At 33.8% G+C, this 17,595-nt stretch overlaps 2 protein-coding genes across 3 annotated transcripts; both read left to right on the top strand.

Annotated features, from left to right (window-relative positions):
• The first annotated feature begins 968 nt into the window (after positions 1-968).
• On the top strand, positions 969-6,221 carry LOC123894010 (myosin-14-like). The gene is made up of 15 exons (XM_045943868.1): positions 969-1,134; positions 1,328-1,415; positions 1,509-1,555; positions 1,673-1,762; positions 1,854-1,907; positions 2,048-2,125; positions 2,206-2,274; positions 2,368-2,526; positions 2,611-2,737; positions 3,194-3,231; positions 4,233-4,322; positions 4,410-4,514; positions 5,198-5,347; positions 5,565-5,674; positions 5,786-6,221. The coding sequence occupies exons 1-15, from the start codon at positions 1,099-1,101 to the stop codon at positions 5,859-5,861; spliced, it is 1,317 nt and encodes a 438-aa protein (XP_045799824.1). The 5' UTR covers positions 969-1,098; the 3' UTR covers positions 5,862-6,221.
• Positions 6,222-10,021: 3,800 nt separating this feature from the next.
• Positions 10,022-14,647, top strand: LOC123894009 (transcription initiation factor IIA subunit 1-like). Of its 2 annotated transcripts, XM_045943866.1 has the most exons (11): positions 10,022-10,316; positions 10,464-10,622; positions 10,743-10,892; positions 11,162-11,216; positions 11,286-11,344; positions 11,721-11,846; positions 12,638-12,787; positions 13,662-13,725; positions 13,818-13,981; positions 14,111-14,194; positions 14,296-14,647. In XM_045943866.1, the coding sequence occupies exons 1-11, from the start codon at positions 10,188-10,190 to the stop codon at positions 14,317-14,319; spliced, it is 1,164 nt and encodes a 387-aa protein (XP_045799822.1). In that variant the 5' UTR covers positions 10,022-10,187; the 3' UTR covers positions 14,320-14,647. The 2 variants fall into 2 exon arrangements, with proteins under 2 accessions (XP_045799822.1, XP_045799823.1); XM_045943867.1 differs by lacking the exon at positions 11,721-11,846 and having other exon boundaries at positions 10,052-10,316.
• The last annotated feature ends 2,948 nt before the right edge of the window (positions 14,648-17,595 follow it).

Here is a 17,595-nt window from a genome sequence, read left to right as displayed (position 1 = left end):
CTATAACCTATAAACTCATGAAGGCTCTGTTTGATAGCTTATAGCTTCTGGTCAATAATAGCTGCCACCTCCACCTTAACCTAGTTTTTTTTTTCTTGATCTACCAAGGAGGGGTGGTTTTAGGGTCAATTTTTGACCCAAAATCATCCCTCATGATTGTTTTTCCTTTTCTTTTTATTTAAATAAGTGATCTTCACATTGATCAAGTTTTTCTTTTGTGTTTTCTTTTTTGTGATTTCACCGTCTGAGTGCGGCGTTGTGTTGTTCGTCGTCTTGTGCGACGTTTTTGTTGTCCCGTATTGTTGCGGTGTTCATTTGATTTCTATTGAAAAGATCGGCTTCAGTCAATTACAGATTCAACCAATGATTTGGGTTTCAACGCATCCGGAGGCATGGATACTTCGGTGACTTTAACTTTATCATATTATTTGTTGTAGGCATTTTGCCGTTGTATGCTATTAACTCGGATGCTGTGAGTTTTGTTCGCAGATTCATCCTTTATGTTTTTAGCGATGTTGATTTCGTGGTTGTATTTGATGTAATCTATCAATTTGAATGAATGAATATCATTTTATTATTGTCAAAAAAAAAAAAACCTATAAACTCATAAGCTATTTGAAAAATAATAAACTAATAAAATAAACTATAATTGTTCAAAAAAAAACAAACTATAAGCTATATCTTAAAAATTGTTATCAACTAGAGAAACACAAAGAAACGAGTTGAGATCCTCTCCATTTCTTATGTTTTCCATTTCTTCTATTACCAAAGTTTTTAAATATTTTGGGGTGTATAAATAACATTTGGACCCACTTGATGTCACATTTTTACATTTATATTCCCAAAACTATATAATAATGGAGAAAATGGAAAGAATTAGAAATGAAGAGTATCCTAACTCAAAAGAAACCATCTTAAAAATTTATGTCTAGTGTAATGAGTCCATAAAGTTGATTAAAAAATAAAATAAAATTTATCAAACTAAAATCAAACTAAAAATATGAGGTAAATTAAGGTGCCTTTAGAAAGGTGAAAAACCCAAAGGGGCGGGCGGTCGAAGCAAATTTGCAGACGAACATCACCGTCCCGTCGATAAAAATGGAAGCTCGTCATGCATCTCTAGGTCGACGAACGGTACAATTCTCCTTCTTCATCACGCGCCACGTTCATGCATTACCATTGCCACAAACCAATTTTTATTGCACAAACCAATTCATATCAATCACTTCATCTTCAATTTTTTTTCCCTCAATTTATCTACATTTTATTCATCTCTTTCCCTAACCATTTGATTTCAATTCAATTGCATGATCAAATTCATTCATAGCTTGAAGAAATTCGTCAAAAGAGAGCTGCGGAAAGATTGGTTAAAGCCTCTTCTGGACCAGATCTCAGCCAGGTTCCGACCATCCCCGGTCAGTATTATCTTATCGCCGAATAGAAAAACCCTAATTCAATTTTTCTGTTTCTTCAATAAAAATCTTTTTTTTTTTTTTTTTTTTTTCCAGAGATGGCTGGGATGAACAAATCTGATAGCGGAAATAGACTCTCTGAGGTAACAACTATTCTCATTTTTTTTATTGTTGATTGAAGTCTGTGTTGAATGGTTTTGATTCGAGAGACGCGGTTTTTTGGAAATTTGAACTCGATTATGTGTATATTGTTAATACAGACAGATGTTAGTTCTCTATTATCTCAAATAAAAGAACTTCAAAAGAAGAACAATGAGTTGGATGAAGAAAATAAGAAAACAAGTTTAAAGGTGAAGATTCAGATTGTTATTTATTCAGTTGTATTTATAGGTTTACAAAAACAAATGCTTAGGCTGATTTTTAGTTTGTCTATTGTCGCAGCTTCAAACGATGGAAATCGATAATGGTGCAATGCACAAGAAATTGAGTGAACTGGTAAACAAAAAGTGTTGAAAGTGAATTTTGTTTTTCTAGTTTTAAGTTACAAATTTGATACAATGTAGTTAGTAATTATGGAGATTGTAATGGTTTAAAGTTTAAACACTTAGTTATAAAGGACAATTTGATTTGCGTAGGAGCAAAATACGGTGCCATCTCTCAGAAAAGCTCTCAGGGATGTTGCAATGGAGAAAGATGCTGCAGTTGTTGCACGAGTAATTATACGCTAAATTTTATCCCTGTCTCAATTTTTTAAACTTTGGCAATACATACTTTAACTTACGTATTGGTGCAGGAGGACCTTTTAGCGCAGCTTCGTACCCTGAAGAAATGTCTTAAGGAAGCAGAAGAGGAGCAGTATCGCGTATGGGAACTTTTAGTTTATTATTTTACTAAAAAACTATAAGATTAAAGACCATGTTTTATTCTTAAAATCTTGTTGGTTATCTTGCTCTAGGCGGAGGAGGATGCAGCAGCATTGAGAGCAGAATTGAACTCAATTCAGCAACAGTCAATGACTAACACAGTTAGTACAATTCCATCTCTTGGTGGTCCACCAGACCACCATCTTCAAATATTAGAAAAGGAGTTAGCTGGTTTAAAGTTGGAACTACAGGTGAGTTATGACTGTGTTACTGACACTTTGCCCATTTTATTTATTCTTTTCTGTTTTTTGTCTAATGGTGATTTAAATCTACAGCGCGAGTCACTGATGAGGCACCAGGGGCAACAACAATTAGCAAACGAGCAAAGCCGCATTGCATCACTGATGTCTGAAAAGCAAGAGTTGGAAGAAAAACTAAACTCCATGTCAAGAGAGGCTGCAGGTTCTGCTCATAAAACTTACGGATACTCTATATTAAATTTCTAATGGCTTATTGAAACAAGGCATGCTAGCATTCAGTTAAGTAAGTAGTGGTTTTTCTTGGATGCTTTATGTCATCCTTCGATCTTAAATGATATGGCCATAAAATCAAGTTCTTTATTGGTGGAAGCATTCTTCTTTTTAAACTAGTAAATGTTTATTACTACCACCATGTGCTCCTCAAGAAATACTAGGAGTGGTCTCTGGTAACTGCTCTCTGACTTCAAGTAATGTAGTTTCGCATCTACCTATAGATTTGTGCCATGGAATCTTTACGATAGTAGGGTCCCTATTCTTTAGCAAGGATGTCTATGAAATTAGTATTTGGTTCTATTTCACATTGCATTTGACTCAATTTTCCTTCTTGTTGTATTGGTGCACTATAAAATGGAATTGACCCTGGATTTTGCTCATGCAGAAGTCTCAGATAAAGCAACTCACAAGGCATTCACTTTGGTGAGGAAACCTTCTTTGATTTAGTGAATTTTCAATATTTGGCATCTGTTAGCTGATCAATTATGCCAAGAAATTTACATTACTGTTTGATTTAAATCACTGGTGAGGTATTAGCAAATCAACCCCTCTGAGTGAAGATTTTACATTACTCTTGAATGTGAAGATTTTTCTTAATCTACTTTCCTTTTCAATGTGCCATGTGGCTTATTGTACATCAAACATCTCACCTTTTATTATTTTTATATTTTGCTATCCTCTTAAGTACTAATTACTTAAATGATCAATCACGTAACTTTTTGGTGGTCAATATCAATTTTCAATAACCATACATTTGTAGTTCGTAATTAAATTTTGACAGACCATATTAATTCAATAAACATAAATTATAGTATGTCTTGATTCAATTTATTTATTTTCATAGTTTCTTAGCAATTTAAAAAGTTTCATTTTTACAGTTTATACAAATATCCTTTATAATTTTAGATTTACCTCTTAAATATTTTTTATGTTTATTTTGAAAATTTTAAAAATACCGTGCAATAATCAAGATGCTTTTTAGTTATGGTATTTGGGTTTACTGTGATCTAGTTATAGGTTATAACTTGTTTAAGATTTTAAGTAGGTGGAAAATAACACTTAGGAGAGTCAAATTGAAGTTAGCTTAGAAGAATGAATTCTACTGGTTGTATGGTTGAGGGGGAGATCTCTTTCAATCTTCTTTAAGGATGTAGTGGTAGTCACCAAACTTTTTTGGACTAGATTACACACGAGTTGCACATTCTTTTACAACCGTTCCATGTTTTTTTATATATCAAGCAAGTGTGAATTATTTTTGTTCATATTTCACTCTCTTTAAGTACTACCACTTCAAGCATAACCATAGTCTTGTTATCTATCACGGGTGTTTTGGCAGCTGATGATGAATGACCTATTGTTACCCCCAACTCCATTTCCAGTCTAATACGTTTTTGTTTAATGGTCAACCTTTTGCCGAATTTCAGGAAGACAAACAGAAACTTGATAAGCAGTTGCATGATATGGCGTTAGCCGTAGAGAGGTTGGAAAACAGTAGGCAGAAACTTCTAATGGAGGTAAATTCTTCATATCTGAATTTAACTTTGTACTTTTCTGTGTATATTCCATCTGATAGAGTGGTTGGTTTGTCATCTTGTTGGAAGATTGATTCGCAATCTACAGAAATAGAGAGGCTTTTTGAGGAAAATTCTAATCTCTCAAATTCATATCAAGAGGCAACTGGAGCAGCAACGAGATGGGAAAACCAGGTAACAATTAATATCAGGAGTCTGACTCAATGTGATATCAGGTCTCATCTATGCAACCATGGTTTAATATTTTATTTGACTTGTTTTCTTAATAGGGAAATTCTTGCCTATTTATTTAATAGAAAAATACTGGTTCCGATCATTTTTCTTTCGGGGTCAAGGCTGAAGAGTCTCTACATCTTTTGACTAATGAACATCAGTGAACAAATTCCAACTAAGAATTTAGTGATGTTGTTGATTTATTTGAGAATTTTTGTTCAAAGGCTCTTAAATAAATGAAATCTAGGTTCATTAATGTTGTTCTAAATAATGTGTTTTGCCACAGACGAATATCCTTGTGTGTTTTGCAAAATCTTGCCTCACTTGACAAATTAGTAATACACTGGTGGATATGACACCCACTTTTTGGTTTTATTAGTGCCGGTCATATATTATGTTATTATGGCTTGCTGGTGAAGCAATTTTATGTAGAGTCTTATACTGAGAGGTGATTTTCTCTTGCATGTATATTTTTTCCTGCATTCTATTTTGGCTAAGACTGATATGATCGTTAGATATATTTTAGTGTTGACAATTTTTATCTATTTATGCTGTCTTGAAATATTTCTTTAGGGTGTATGCATTATGCCAAATGTGAAGAATTTTGTTTCTTACTATTGCTGTGTTGACTGGTGATTCTGCAGGTGATGGAGTGTCTTAAGCAAAACGAAGAGCTGCGTGGGCTCCTAGAAAAATTGCGAGTGGAACAGGCTAATGGCTTACCAGACTCCTCTAAGAATGGGGTACATGAGGTTGGTTCCTCGACATCTACAGGAGAGGTGGCATCTCTGAAGGTTATTATACTTACCATACTCATAACTTGTTGTCCCCTTCTTGTCTTCTTGGGTCAAAAGTTTATTCTAAATATAACTGTCAAACTGTAATTTTTTTATTTGTCTTATGAGAAACTTCAGGGAATTTTGTTTCATTGAGGTCCCTCTGTTCTCAAAACTTTGATATCTTATCATCTGTTTCGTTCCTTATTTCTACACCTGTTTGATTGCTTGACAGGGCCAACTTGTGAAGGAACTGGGCAGAGCAGAGGCACTATCAGCAGAAGTCATGCAGCTCTCTGCACAACTTGAACAAGTCAAACAAGCATATGATGGTCTTGCTCGCTTGTAAGTCCACTCTCTATTTTTTCACTGTATTAAGCACATCATTGATTCATTCTGGCATTAAGTTTCTTGTTTCGGATGCTCCTTTGTTAATGCAAATCCATGATATTGCAGTTATAGGCCAGTGTTGCGCAACATCGAAAGCGGTCTCATAAAGATGAAGCAAGACAGCTCATTGGCTGTACAATGACGGCAATGAGCAGTTTCATGAATGATACTCTGGTTGTGATTGTGAAGTCCTTCATTGATGACATGAATTTCAACTGTAAATGGTTTTTTTGTACTATCGTTCATATCAGTTTGATACAAACGAAGCAGGATGGTTTAGTAAACTGGTGGTGGTGGAAATCACAGTTCTGTTGGACTTGCAGCATTGGAAACCCTGTTATACAGTGACATGAATTTGTATAATGTATCATTCTTTATACCATATTTAATATGTAAAAGACAAGCTATCAGATCAGGGTATATTTCAGTGATAGTTTTGTATAAACCACACTTAGATTGAAAGAGTTGTATCCTAGGGTGCATAACAAAGTTGTTTTCTGAATTTCTGTAGTTTGATTTTTGAGGAATTACCTTCTAGTTTAATATCAGAAAATGCTTTAATGAAAAGAAGAAAACAAAATGACATCGATGTTACTGCTTTCCTTGTTATCATCATCTTGGAGTATAATAGAGAAATTATGTAAAGTGGAGCTTCTGTTGTTTGTCATCATGGGTTGTCTAGTCACTTTACACTATTAACTTGAATTATATGAAACAACTTTTAGAGAATAAAAGGTTATGGTAAGATAAATCAAATTCACTGACATAACATATTAAAATACTCCATAAAACAAATAATAAATTCAAATTAAAAATATAAAAAATTAAAACCAATACATAATAATAAAACTCTAAATAAACAAGAAATTAACCCTACTTAAATCTTCACTTAAGTCCTACCAAATACCAATACGTAATAAAACTCTAAATTAAAAAAAGAAAATACTACTTAAAACTTAGAGAACCTAATTAACATTCAAATTCCAACACTTAAATTTTCACTCCAAACACCACCAAAACAATATCTTCACTCCAAGGCTTTGAGCATGAAAATTCATATAAAAGTTGCCAAAACAGCCACCAAGAGCATTCCAGCAACACATGGACGTTTGGTGAAGAAATTTCTGAACTTAACCATCATATTTGGTATTGATATAGGGAATAAAACGATGATAATCGCTAAAAGCCACGCAAATAAAGCAACAAAGGAATAATCGGTAGAAAACTTGAACATGATGATAAGTGAAGCACCAGCATACAATGCCATAAAAACAAAGATTTGAAACTTAGTTTTGAACAATAAAGAAGAATAACCAAGAAGCCCGAAAACCATGAACTGAATATAAAAACAATGCACAAGTAAGTTCAAAAAAGAGTCTATATAGAACCAAAAACTACAAGATGGAAGAAGTTAGCCATAGCAATTTGGGTTAGGAATTTCAAGGCTTCTCTTTTTTCAACCGTTTTTGGTTCAAGAGGTTGAGCTCGAATTCTTGGTTGTGGTGGTTGATGAGGAATTGACATGCACATGGTGTTGGTGATGGAAGTTTCTTGGTTGAAGGGGGGAATGAGATTGAGATTTTGTAGGGTTTGAGAAGAAAATGGATATATGAGTAATGTGAGTCTCGGCTTGTAAGTTATCTTTTATAGCAAAAAAGAGTGCAATTTATTCTCCAAGTTAGTTTTCAAAAAAATTTATTCTTGTAAATCTTGGTTTTGTATTTTAGTTTCTTGCGCACTCTTGGAGTAATAATAATTTTTTTTTTCGGCTTTTCACCACCAGTTGAATCTGGTTCGGGGGTCAGTTCTGGCATCAAGTGGTTCCAGCCCCCTCCCGATCGTAGTTGTGGGGGATCGAACCGCGGTCCTCCCTACCAAGTTCAGCACCAATCACCACTGGAAGTAATAATAATTTTATCCTTTACTTTGTGACTTTATCATTAACTTCAAATTTAAGAGTTTTCATGGTGGGTAATCTAACAGTTGAATAGATAAATGTATAAAATCAGTAAGAGATACTATTTTTAACGTTTTAGCGGACGTTATAAAAATGACAATTTTTTGAAAAATGCGCCCGCTACTTAAGTAGCAGAGGTTATAAAAAAACAAATCTGATAGGGTGTTTTTGGGATGTATCCGCTATTTAAGTATCAGACATGATTAGTTTTGTAAATTTTTAGGGTGCTCAAGAAAATAGATAAGGTGACAGAAGAAAATCTCAAACAGTAATAACTAGTAACAAATGAATAAAGGACTAATCAATCAATACCGGTAAGTTTGGTAATTATTCCTTTATGAAAAGCAAAACCATAAAACAATTATAGGACCAATCAATCATGCTTATGGTTTTGTTATAAAAGAGGGAAGAAGAAGATGTAAGCTGGCAATATATCCTATTTTCTTTTCCTCTAAACCTTCAATTACTTCTCTCCAACCACATGAAAATCAAAACCATCTTTTTCTGCTTCAAAGGGAAAGAAAGCACGGGTAAGGCAAACGAGGTGGAAGATTTAGAGAAACTCTCTGATGACAAGCATAGTCACAAGGGAAAACATAAAAGGCATGTTTCAACAACTCATGCTGATGATGGTGGCGGCAATGTTCATGGAGCCAACACGATCGCTAGCACCGATGCAGGAGTAGTTGCTGCAGCTGTGGTGACTGCAGCTCAGGTGTCTTTGATGAGTCAGGATGGAAGTGGTCATGGTGGAGATGGTGCGGGGTAGTACTGATCGATTAATACATCATACATGTATAAGCAAGTTTTTTTATTTTATTTTCCTAGCTGCTACTACTATAACTTGGTTTATCTTTTCTTGTAATTCTCTACCTTGCTTGCTTTGCAAATTGCAAGCTTATAAGAAAGCTTTATTGCTTTATCTATCCTATGAGTTGTTTATGCATTATTACATGCCAGTTTTTCATATTTTACGGTTTAATCAATGCTACTTGCATCACTTTTGAGTTGGCTCTGTTGGATGAAATTAAGCTAAAAGCATACGGCTGAAAAAGTTATAGAATTAAATTAAAGTGTTTGGTAAATTTAGTGTCTATTTAGTAAGTTCAATAAATTAGCTTTATAGTTTATAAGCTTGTTTATAAGCTTGTTTGATATATTAAAATAGGAGTTACGATACTCTCCATTTTAAAATAGACGTGTTTGGTAACAAATTTCTCTAATTAACTTATAGTGTTTTTTGAGAGACTATTTTAAGTGGCATTCGAGCTTATAACTTTTTACATCTTATTTCACTTTTACCCTTATTATTTTCATTTTATCATTTCTTATTTTTTTAAAAAATATAATAACTACCCATTAACCATATTTTTTAGTAGATGGTTTTTTATTTAAAAAATTTAAAATTAAAAAAATTAAAATAATAAGGCTAGAATTGGAATGAAAGGTAAAAAACTATAAGCTAGTTAAAAAAAACTTGTTATCAAACTCCTCTAATTTTATGAAACAAGTTTATAAGCTAGTATAATAAACTATAAGCTAGCTTATTTATGTTACCAAAGAAACACTTAATATTTTTCACTATGTATTTATAATAATAGTGAATACACTAATACTTAATAAATTTAATTTAGTAAAAGTAAAATTATATTTATGTTATTTATTAATTTTTTGTCAAGCAATCAAATGGCTAAACTCACACATTTTATAAGCATGGAAGAAATAGGAAATCTGAAGTTTGAGTAACTTTAATCCCTCCAATAATATCCTTGGTAGCTAACAACTGAGCTACACTTACCGAACATTTATTTACTTTTTTTTACCATAATTATTCACTTTTTTTAATCCTAATAAAATGGTTAAACGAGTCTCTAGTTATAGGAAAAAGGGTAAAATGTTGGCTTTTGCGGTCCACAAGTCCTAGTTTAGTTTTTGTCAAAAAATTAAAATAAAAAGTCCTAGTTTAGTTGATAAATGTCGATATTATTATGACAAAAACCTTCACTTGAGTTTGAATCCATAACTTTGATAGGATTGTTTGTATTTATATTGCAGAAGTTGATACCGTTGATGATTTTTTTTATTTTTATGTGTTTTACTACGGGAGAAATATAAGGAATACTCAAATCTTTCTCATTATTATTCGTAGTTATATATATTTTTTTGAAAACTAACTATATGTTAGAGCTACATTTTTGCAAATTTTCTTTATTTTAATTTACCAATAAATTTCAATAAAAATATATGTGGCATTTTTTGTTGGACAAGAAAATCAGTATAAATAAGAGAGTGTGTATTTTGGATCAGTATATAAAGACGACACGTGGGGGGTCGGTGATTATAATCGGATGCAAACCTATTTATATTCCTCTCTTTATTCTTCCTTTCTCGTCCGCCTCTTGTTTTCTCTCATTCTCTCTTCTTCTTCCTTCATCTTCCTCCTCCTTCTTCTTCTTCTTCAATCACAAACCCTAAAACCAAACTTACCTCTTCACTCTCTCCTTCAAATCCATGGCTGCTGCCGCTTCATCCACAAGCCAGGTTTATATCGATGTAATCGAAGATGTCATGACCAAAGTTCGCGATGAGTTTGTCAACAACGGTGGTCCTGGTGAAGAAGTTCTCCGAGAGCTTCAAGCCGTAATTTCATCGTCTTCCTTTTTAATTAATTCATTAATTAATTCATCGATTTAGTTTTTTTTTAAGTAATTTTTGATTTAGGGTTTTGGATCTGAGGATTAGGATTAGGATTATGATTATGTTTAATGTTTTTGATGATTTGTTTAGATTTGGGAATCGAAGATGATGCAAGCTGGTGCAGTGGTTGGTCCAATTGAGAGGACTAATGGACCGAATAAACCGACACCTCCGGTTCATGATCTTAATGTTCCGTATGAGGGAAATGAGGAGTATGAAACTCCTACTGCTGAGATACTCTTTCCTCCTGTGAGTTTTAAACCTAAACTAGAGTTATTAGTTTTACAACTAAGGGTTAATGTGTTTGTTGTGTGTGAAATGTGAATGGAAGTTATTGGATTGTTGATATATGGGTTTTCCGATGTATAGACGCCATTGCAAACTCCGATTCAAACTCCTTTACCTGGAACTGGGGAGACCCCGTCATATAATATTCCTACTGGACAGAGTGACTACTCTTCTGGGAATGATACTGGTGCAAATGCTGATCTGAAAGGTGGAAGAACAGGCCCTTACATGGTAATGTTCATGCTTTTAACCTTTTGATATGTCGTGAAAGTTTTACATGCTAAATTATATGTTTTTCTGTGAGGGTGGGTGCTCTCATGCATGCATCTCTTGAGGGTAGCAAGAGAATGGGGAGGGAATTTGGAGAGAGATAGAGACAAATGAGTGTTATAGAGGGATTTGTGGGAGAGGATCAAAATATGTTTTCCATTGTTTGTATTAAGTTTTTCAATTGCTATTTTCAATTTGTGCAATTGATTTAATCTTTATCTATTGTACAGCAACCTCCTTCTCCTTGGATGATGAATCAGAGGCCCCCACTTGATGTCAACGTTGGTAAGTCTCGTTGAATTGATTAACATTAATAAAATGGATTTGCAGTAACGATGGATTACATAACTGTAGCTTATGTGGAAGGACGGGATGAGGCAGATAGAGGAGCTTCGAATCAACCTACGACACAGGTAAGCAAGTCATTGAGGGCTTATAGAAGACCTAGTTCACTGTTTTTTAAGATTTGATGAGACCTTATGGTTGAGCTGTTTTGTTTAAGCTTTTGCAAATATTGCTCCTTTCATGCTCCAAGACATTTAATGGGTATTTTTGTCGAAAATGTCAAGTCTTGGATGGTTATATTTTGGCGAGAAAAACTATAGACTAAAGTCTAAACCATTAAGAAGGATTTAGATTTGATTGCTGTCATTATTCATAGTTTTCAGTAAAGCTACATTGTATGATTTGGTCTATATAGCCAACTTCACTTTGTGAAGGGAGACTTATTGCTTTTGGGCCTGAACTTGAAATCAAGACATTTTTAATAGATGTTTGAAAAAATTCCAGGACTTCTTCCAAATGCCTGGTGGAAAGCGGAAACGCAATGATTTGCCTCCACCATATGATGCTGGAGGATATATACCTCAGCAAGATGGAGCTGGTGATGTTGTGTCTGGCGATTTTGAAATTGAGGTGTGATATTTATCCCCCAATTGGTCAGCATCAACCTTTTATAATAATTTAAATTATATAACCTAGGTGGTTGCATATCATTTGCAGGTAGTTCTGTTATAGTGTTAATAGTCAAATTTATTGTTTGTATCATCAGTGTTGGTTTTTTGCTGTAATTGGTGAGTGTTGATTTATAAAGCAAGAGATTTCATATCACTTTGTTGGATTTAGCACTTCCGCTGTCCTTTTAATTTATGGGGCAGGGGCGAGACAACAAGACTACAAAGTGGATGGTGCTTATCGGAACTGATTTATTTTTTTTTGGGATGGGAATTGGTGTGGGGTTAAGACAGGGTGGGGCACCAGGGATGATGGAATTTGGAGGCATGTTTTGCCATCTCTACCTAATTTGCATCTTGTAATTTTAAAAATCGGTGTAGGTAATGAACAAATACTTTCATATGTGATGATGTACAGTGATGGTTTTCCAAATAATTCTTTAATGATTTCAAGCACTTCAAAGCTAGCATCCACTATGGTGGGTGCTTCACCTATTAAGCACCAAACTAAATAGGCATCCCCATTGTTGAGTTGTAAATTTTGGTGCTTATAGAGAAGGTTTTTCTATGGAAGCACCCACTCTCTTCACTTTTTTGCTAGCTTCATTCCCAACTCAGTGTCGTACATCATTGTGTTGACTTTTTGTAATACATGCATTGTTTTATTCTTTCTGTTTGTTACTTAGTTCATCAACTTGCTCAGTTGGTGGAAACATGTTTTCATTTACTAAGCTGTTGAACATAATCTTTTAGGTATGTGGAGGGAGCATCTCCTTCAGTTCACAACACACTAACTCAAAAGGGAAAATTCCCGCAAATTTGGAGAGACTGGCTTCTAGTTCTAGGATTCCTCAACTTGATGGACCGATTCCTTACGAGGATGATGTGCTTTCTACTCCAAATGTAAGTAATATTTTTATCCGCTCCTGCCTGTGCTCGTGTGAGCTTTTATAATGGAACAGTTTGCTATTTGTTCTTTTGCTATTTGTTCTTCCCAACTCAGATTTGTGTTCTACTTTATTTACTTGTTGTAGTTCGCTGTTTTCGCCCTGTATTATTTTGAGAACAAATGCATGCATCCACGGCCTTTGTTATTCGTAAATAGACACAATGACTTTAAATTTTGACATTTAATAATCCCAGTTAATGTTAAAAGGGCTCTCAATAGGCACTTCTTTATTTGTATTTGTGAATCTGAATCTGGTTAGTTTTTGTTTTGCAAAATAAATAAGAATTCGACTGTATCTCCTCAGATGTTTGTCATTTTAGGAAGTACTAAACAGTGAGAAAAGTCATTGTTTTGAGTACTCCCATATGAATAAGTGTCTGTTTAGTTTGGTGTAAACAGAACGACTGCAACTGTAATTCAGAAAGAATATATAATTTATAACCTGATGGATACTGTAATGTGTGTATAATTTATAACCTTGTTTCCAGTTGTGTAAGTTGTTGAATATTGAATCCAAGATGGATGCTGCTGTAATATTTGTATAATTTATAACCTGAATTAGTTGAATATTTTATTGATGGGCTAGCTGCTTTGATATCTCAGAACTGAATGCTACTTTTGGTCCCTGAAATCTTCAATTGATTGAATGGGCTTATATTTTTTTCTTAAAAAAAGATACAAGGAGATTGAATGGTTAAATTCCAGCTTATTCATTCTATGTGTGAAATCTTTGAGTTTCAACTGCATTATGCTTCAATCAAAACTTCCTTGCCGTAACTTTATCTTACAGGGTTTTGTTTTATTCTATTTTATTCTATTTTGTTGCAGATTTACAATTATGGTGGAGTTTACAGTGAAGACTACAACATTGCAAATACACCAGCTCCTCCTGGTAACTTGAAAACGTAAATTATATTTTGAAGACTTGTAGCATATGATATATATATTTTTGACAATTGTTGCTGTTTTCTTTGGTCTTATCAGAAGTACCAGTAAGCACACCTGCTCTCGTAGCTCAAAATGAGGTGGTAAATGATGATGAAGATGATGAGCCTCCACTAAATGAAAATGATGATGATGATTTGGATGACTTGGACCAAGGAGATGATCAGAATACAAGTCATCTCGTTTTGGCCCAATTTGACAAGGTAACAACCTCCTTCCACTCTCAGTTAATTACATCTTGACGCATCAGCGCTATAGTATAATGATACATCTAATGGTTAGGGGTTGGATAATTATATCGGTACTAATAGAGTTGGCTTATTAAAATTCAGGTGACACGTACCAAGAGCAGGTGGAAATGCACATTAAAGGATGGCATCATGCACATAAATAACAAGGATATTCTCTTCAACAAGGTTTGTTAATCTTAGAATGAGAAGGAAATACTGATATTTTCTCATCCTTTCAGTTCAGTTTTTCAAATTGTCATTATTAATGATACAATACACTTCTGCAGGCAAACGGAGAGTTTGACTTCTGATTTTGTTGTGGCCATTGCTTCGGTGAAAGCATAATTCTGAGTTGTCAGTGTTTCGTGATATTTCTTTGATTGTAGTTATTATTAAGAGAGAGATTCAGGAAGAGAGAAATCCTTACACTTTCAAGACTGTTTTGATATTGGCCTCTTGTGCATAATGGGCAATTTTTGGCCTTAACATGAATGGTTAGATACTCTGAGCATTTCCTCAAGTCCATTTGTCAAGTATGTAGTTCATTTAGTTCTGTATACTTGGACATTTTGGTTAATTTCAGAGCTGCACTGTATGATAATGATAGTCTATTTACCCTTTGGTTTGCGTTGTCTTCGATCTCTTGATTAGCTTTTGAACACAAAAATGCGGGTGGGTGGCTACGTTTAGCGTGTAGGTTTGACATAGTGATATTCGATGAAGATAAAACTCTGCAGGATTAATGACCAGTTGCGGCATTCTACCCTTTTTTAATTAAATAATCAAGCTTTAGTCCCTCTATTTTGGTCTATACTTATATATTAAAAACTTAATTTTAGTTTTTTTTTTTTTTTGGTAGAAAACTTAATTTTAGTTTTAGTCCCTCTATTTTGGTCTTTCACAGAGTTAGTTCTTTTTATGTTAAAATCAACTTATTTTTAGTTCTCCTTTCAGATATTTAGACTCAAATTGGGTGGTATTAGTTTTTTTTAATGATGTGGTGCAATTTATGCTCATGTGTCTTAACTCTTAATTCACATGTATTAATGGAGTACATGTCATTAAATTTTGACTGTGTAAATTAAAAAAATCAAAATAATTTCAAGATTTTAAAATCAGTTTGAGCAGTTTTATTTACAAAATCAGTTTCTATTACAGCTCCAAATCTGTACCAAAAATAAAGCCCACTATTGTAACTAAAATTTAAAAATAAACCCAGCTACATTGTCCTCCATCGTTCTTATTTTATGACAAAAATTAAATTAAACAAGTTTTTATCAAAGTACTAGCTTCATCATTCTTCGTTCTTCTAACAAAAATGAATTCAACTAGTTTCACCAAATCCAAAATTAAACCAAATTTCACCCAGATTTGGAGACACGAAGGTAATCTTTATTTACTTCTCTCTTTATTGATGAACACCCATTTAGATCTGTTACGATCCAAATATTTCACAACAGATGTTATAATTTATTCTTCCAATTCTTCACCTCACACTAACATACGCATACAATTAGAAGAAAACACTCCTACTAATGCTAACAACCATTCCAATTTCCAATGTAGAAAATCAAAACACTAAAATTTCAACTTTTATCAACAAAAACTCAATTTTGTCCAAAGTTAGTCTCGCCATTTACCCCAACCAAAATCCTTCACTCCACCAAACTGAACTTCCCCAACACAGCAACGCATTTGCGACCAATCTTCAAATTCAAATTTTGCATGCCTTCTATGCAACTTGCACCGTCAAAATGTGTTTTTTTCTTCCGACGAGGCAGTGACATTATGACACAGGTGGTATTGTTTGCGGCGTTGTTATGACAATGAGCTTCCTCAACTTGATTTAGGGGATTTGGATATATGAATTGATGAATTTGGGATTATGTTCAAACGATTGTGTTAAAATGTTGGATTAATTAATTTAAGTGAAACTTATATTACTTTAATTACAACAATTCCATCCTTTTAAGATTTGAAGCTCTATTCTTGCCCAAAAAAATACCAAACACACAACAAGATATTAAATACCAATCTGACCATGCATGAAAATAAGCTAGCTAGCTAGACACCACTAGTAAGTATTTTTGGCAGAAGACCAAAACACTTTGTTTCTTGACTTCTCCCTTTTCCATTTCCATGCAAGTAAACACCACACCTAACAATTTGACATTTTCTTAAGAAAAAAGTGACCTTCACTTCACCTAATATATGATCATATGATGGTATGATATAAAATGAGGAGAAAGGTTTGAGAGAATATATGGTTATGGAAAAAAGAATGAACACAGAGAAGAGATTGAGCAAGATAAAATAGAGATGAGAGCTAGCTATTGAGCCACAAAATCACATCAACATTTCCACATTCAAACACCAACCTTCTTCATCACACAACAAATTAACCATTATCTTTAACCCCTGTAAAAAATAACCAACAGTAAAATGAAAGAGAGGTAGAGAGAAAGAGATGAAGGAATATCATCACTTGTAGCAAGCTGAGTTGCTGATTGTAGCTTCCAGACTCCTCAACTACATGTGCTAAATAAGTACTCCTCTTGCCTTCATTAATTGAATTGATCAGGTATATTTCAATTTCCAAGCTTTATATGGATTTGAGATCCTCTCCATTTTTTATAAGAAATAAAGATGTTCAAAGACCCATAAAAGAGTTTGGTAACACATTTTAAAAATGATTACTATTTATCTAAATTCACTTGCATAGGGGCTGTCCTGTTTTCTAATATCATCTTTGTATTTATCTAAACTCAAATAGAACTCAGTTCGTTTGGATTATTTTTTTTTTTTTTTTTTATGGGCAAAAGGGGCAGCACCCCTAAAAACAAAGTTAGAAACCACGAGTAAAGCTAATACAAATAAGATCGGTCCAATGAAATAAAACTAGAAACAAATGACATTAAAGATCGTAGGATTTACATTTATAGATAAATCAAATTTAGCTAAACGATCTGCCACTAGATTTTATTCTCTAAAGACATGATTCATACAACCGGATGAACTTCATGAACATTCTTCACATGTGTTCGCGTGGAAGTGAGTGGATGAGCAACTCTCTTCAAGTAGCTTAATAGCCAACAAAGAGTCTGAATAAACTTTAATTTTGTGAAATCCTCTCTCTCACGTCAATTTAAGTCTATAGAAAATTCCCTACAACTCTGATTCAAGCATCGGAGTTTTTCATAGCTGCAAACGCCACTAAAAAGCAACTATTGTTGTCACGCAAAAGACCTCTATACGGTGTGTGAAGTTCTTTTGCGAGACAATGATAGTCGCTTTTTCAATGGCATTTGTAGCTATGAAAGAGTCTCATGCTTGAATCAAAGTTGTGGGAAAGTCTCTGTGGACTTAAATTGGTATGGGAGATGATTGCAAATTTGCAACATTAAAGCTTACTCAGACTCTTTGTTTGCTATTAGCTCCTTAAAAGGATTATGCATCCACTCACCTCTTCGCACACTTGTGGAGAATGTTCATCATGAGAATACAGATGAATATGGATCCATATTTTTAGATAATCAAATAAAGTGACGGATCATTTAACGCTGTTGGTAGGGACATTGCATGTATAA

Source organism: Trifolium pratense, linkage group LG7 (assembly GCF_020283565.1).
Source record: "Trifolium pratense cultivar HEN17-A07 linkage group LG7, ARS_RC_1.1, whole genome shotgun sequence".
NCBI lineage: Eukaryota > Viridiplantae > Streptophyta > Magnoliopsida > Fabales > Fabaceae > Trifolium > Trifolium pratense.
The sequence above is the reverse complement of the archived record's forward strand: the minus strand, read 5'-3'. Positions and strand labels throughout refer to the sequence as shown.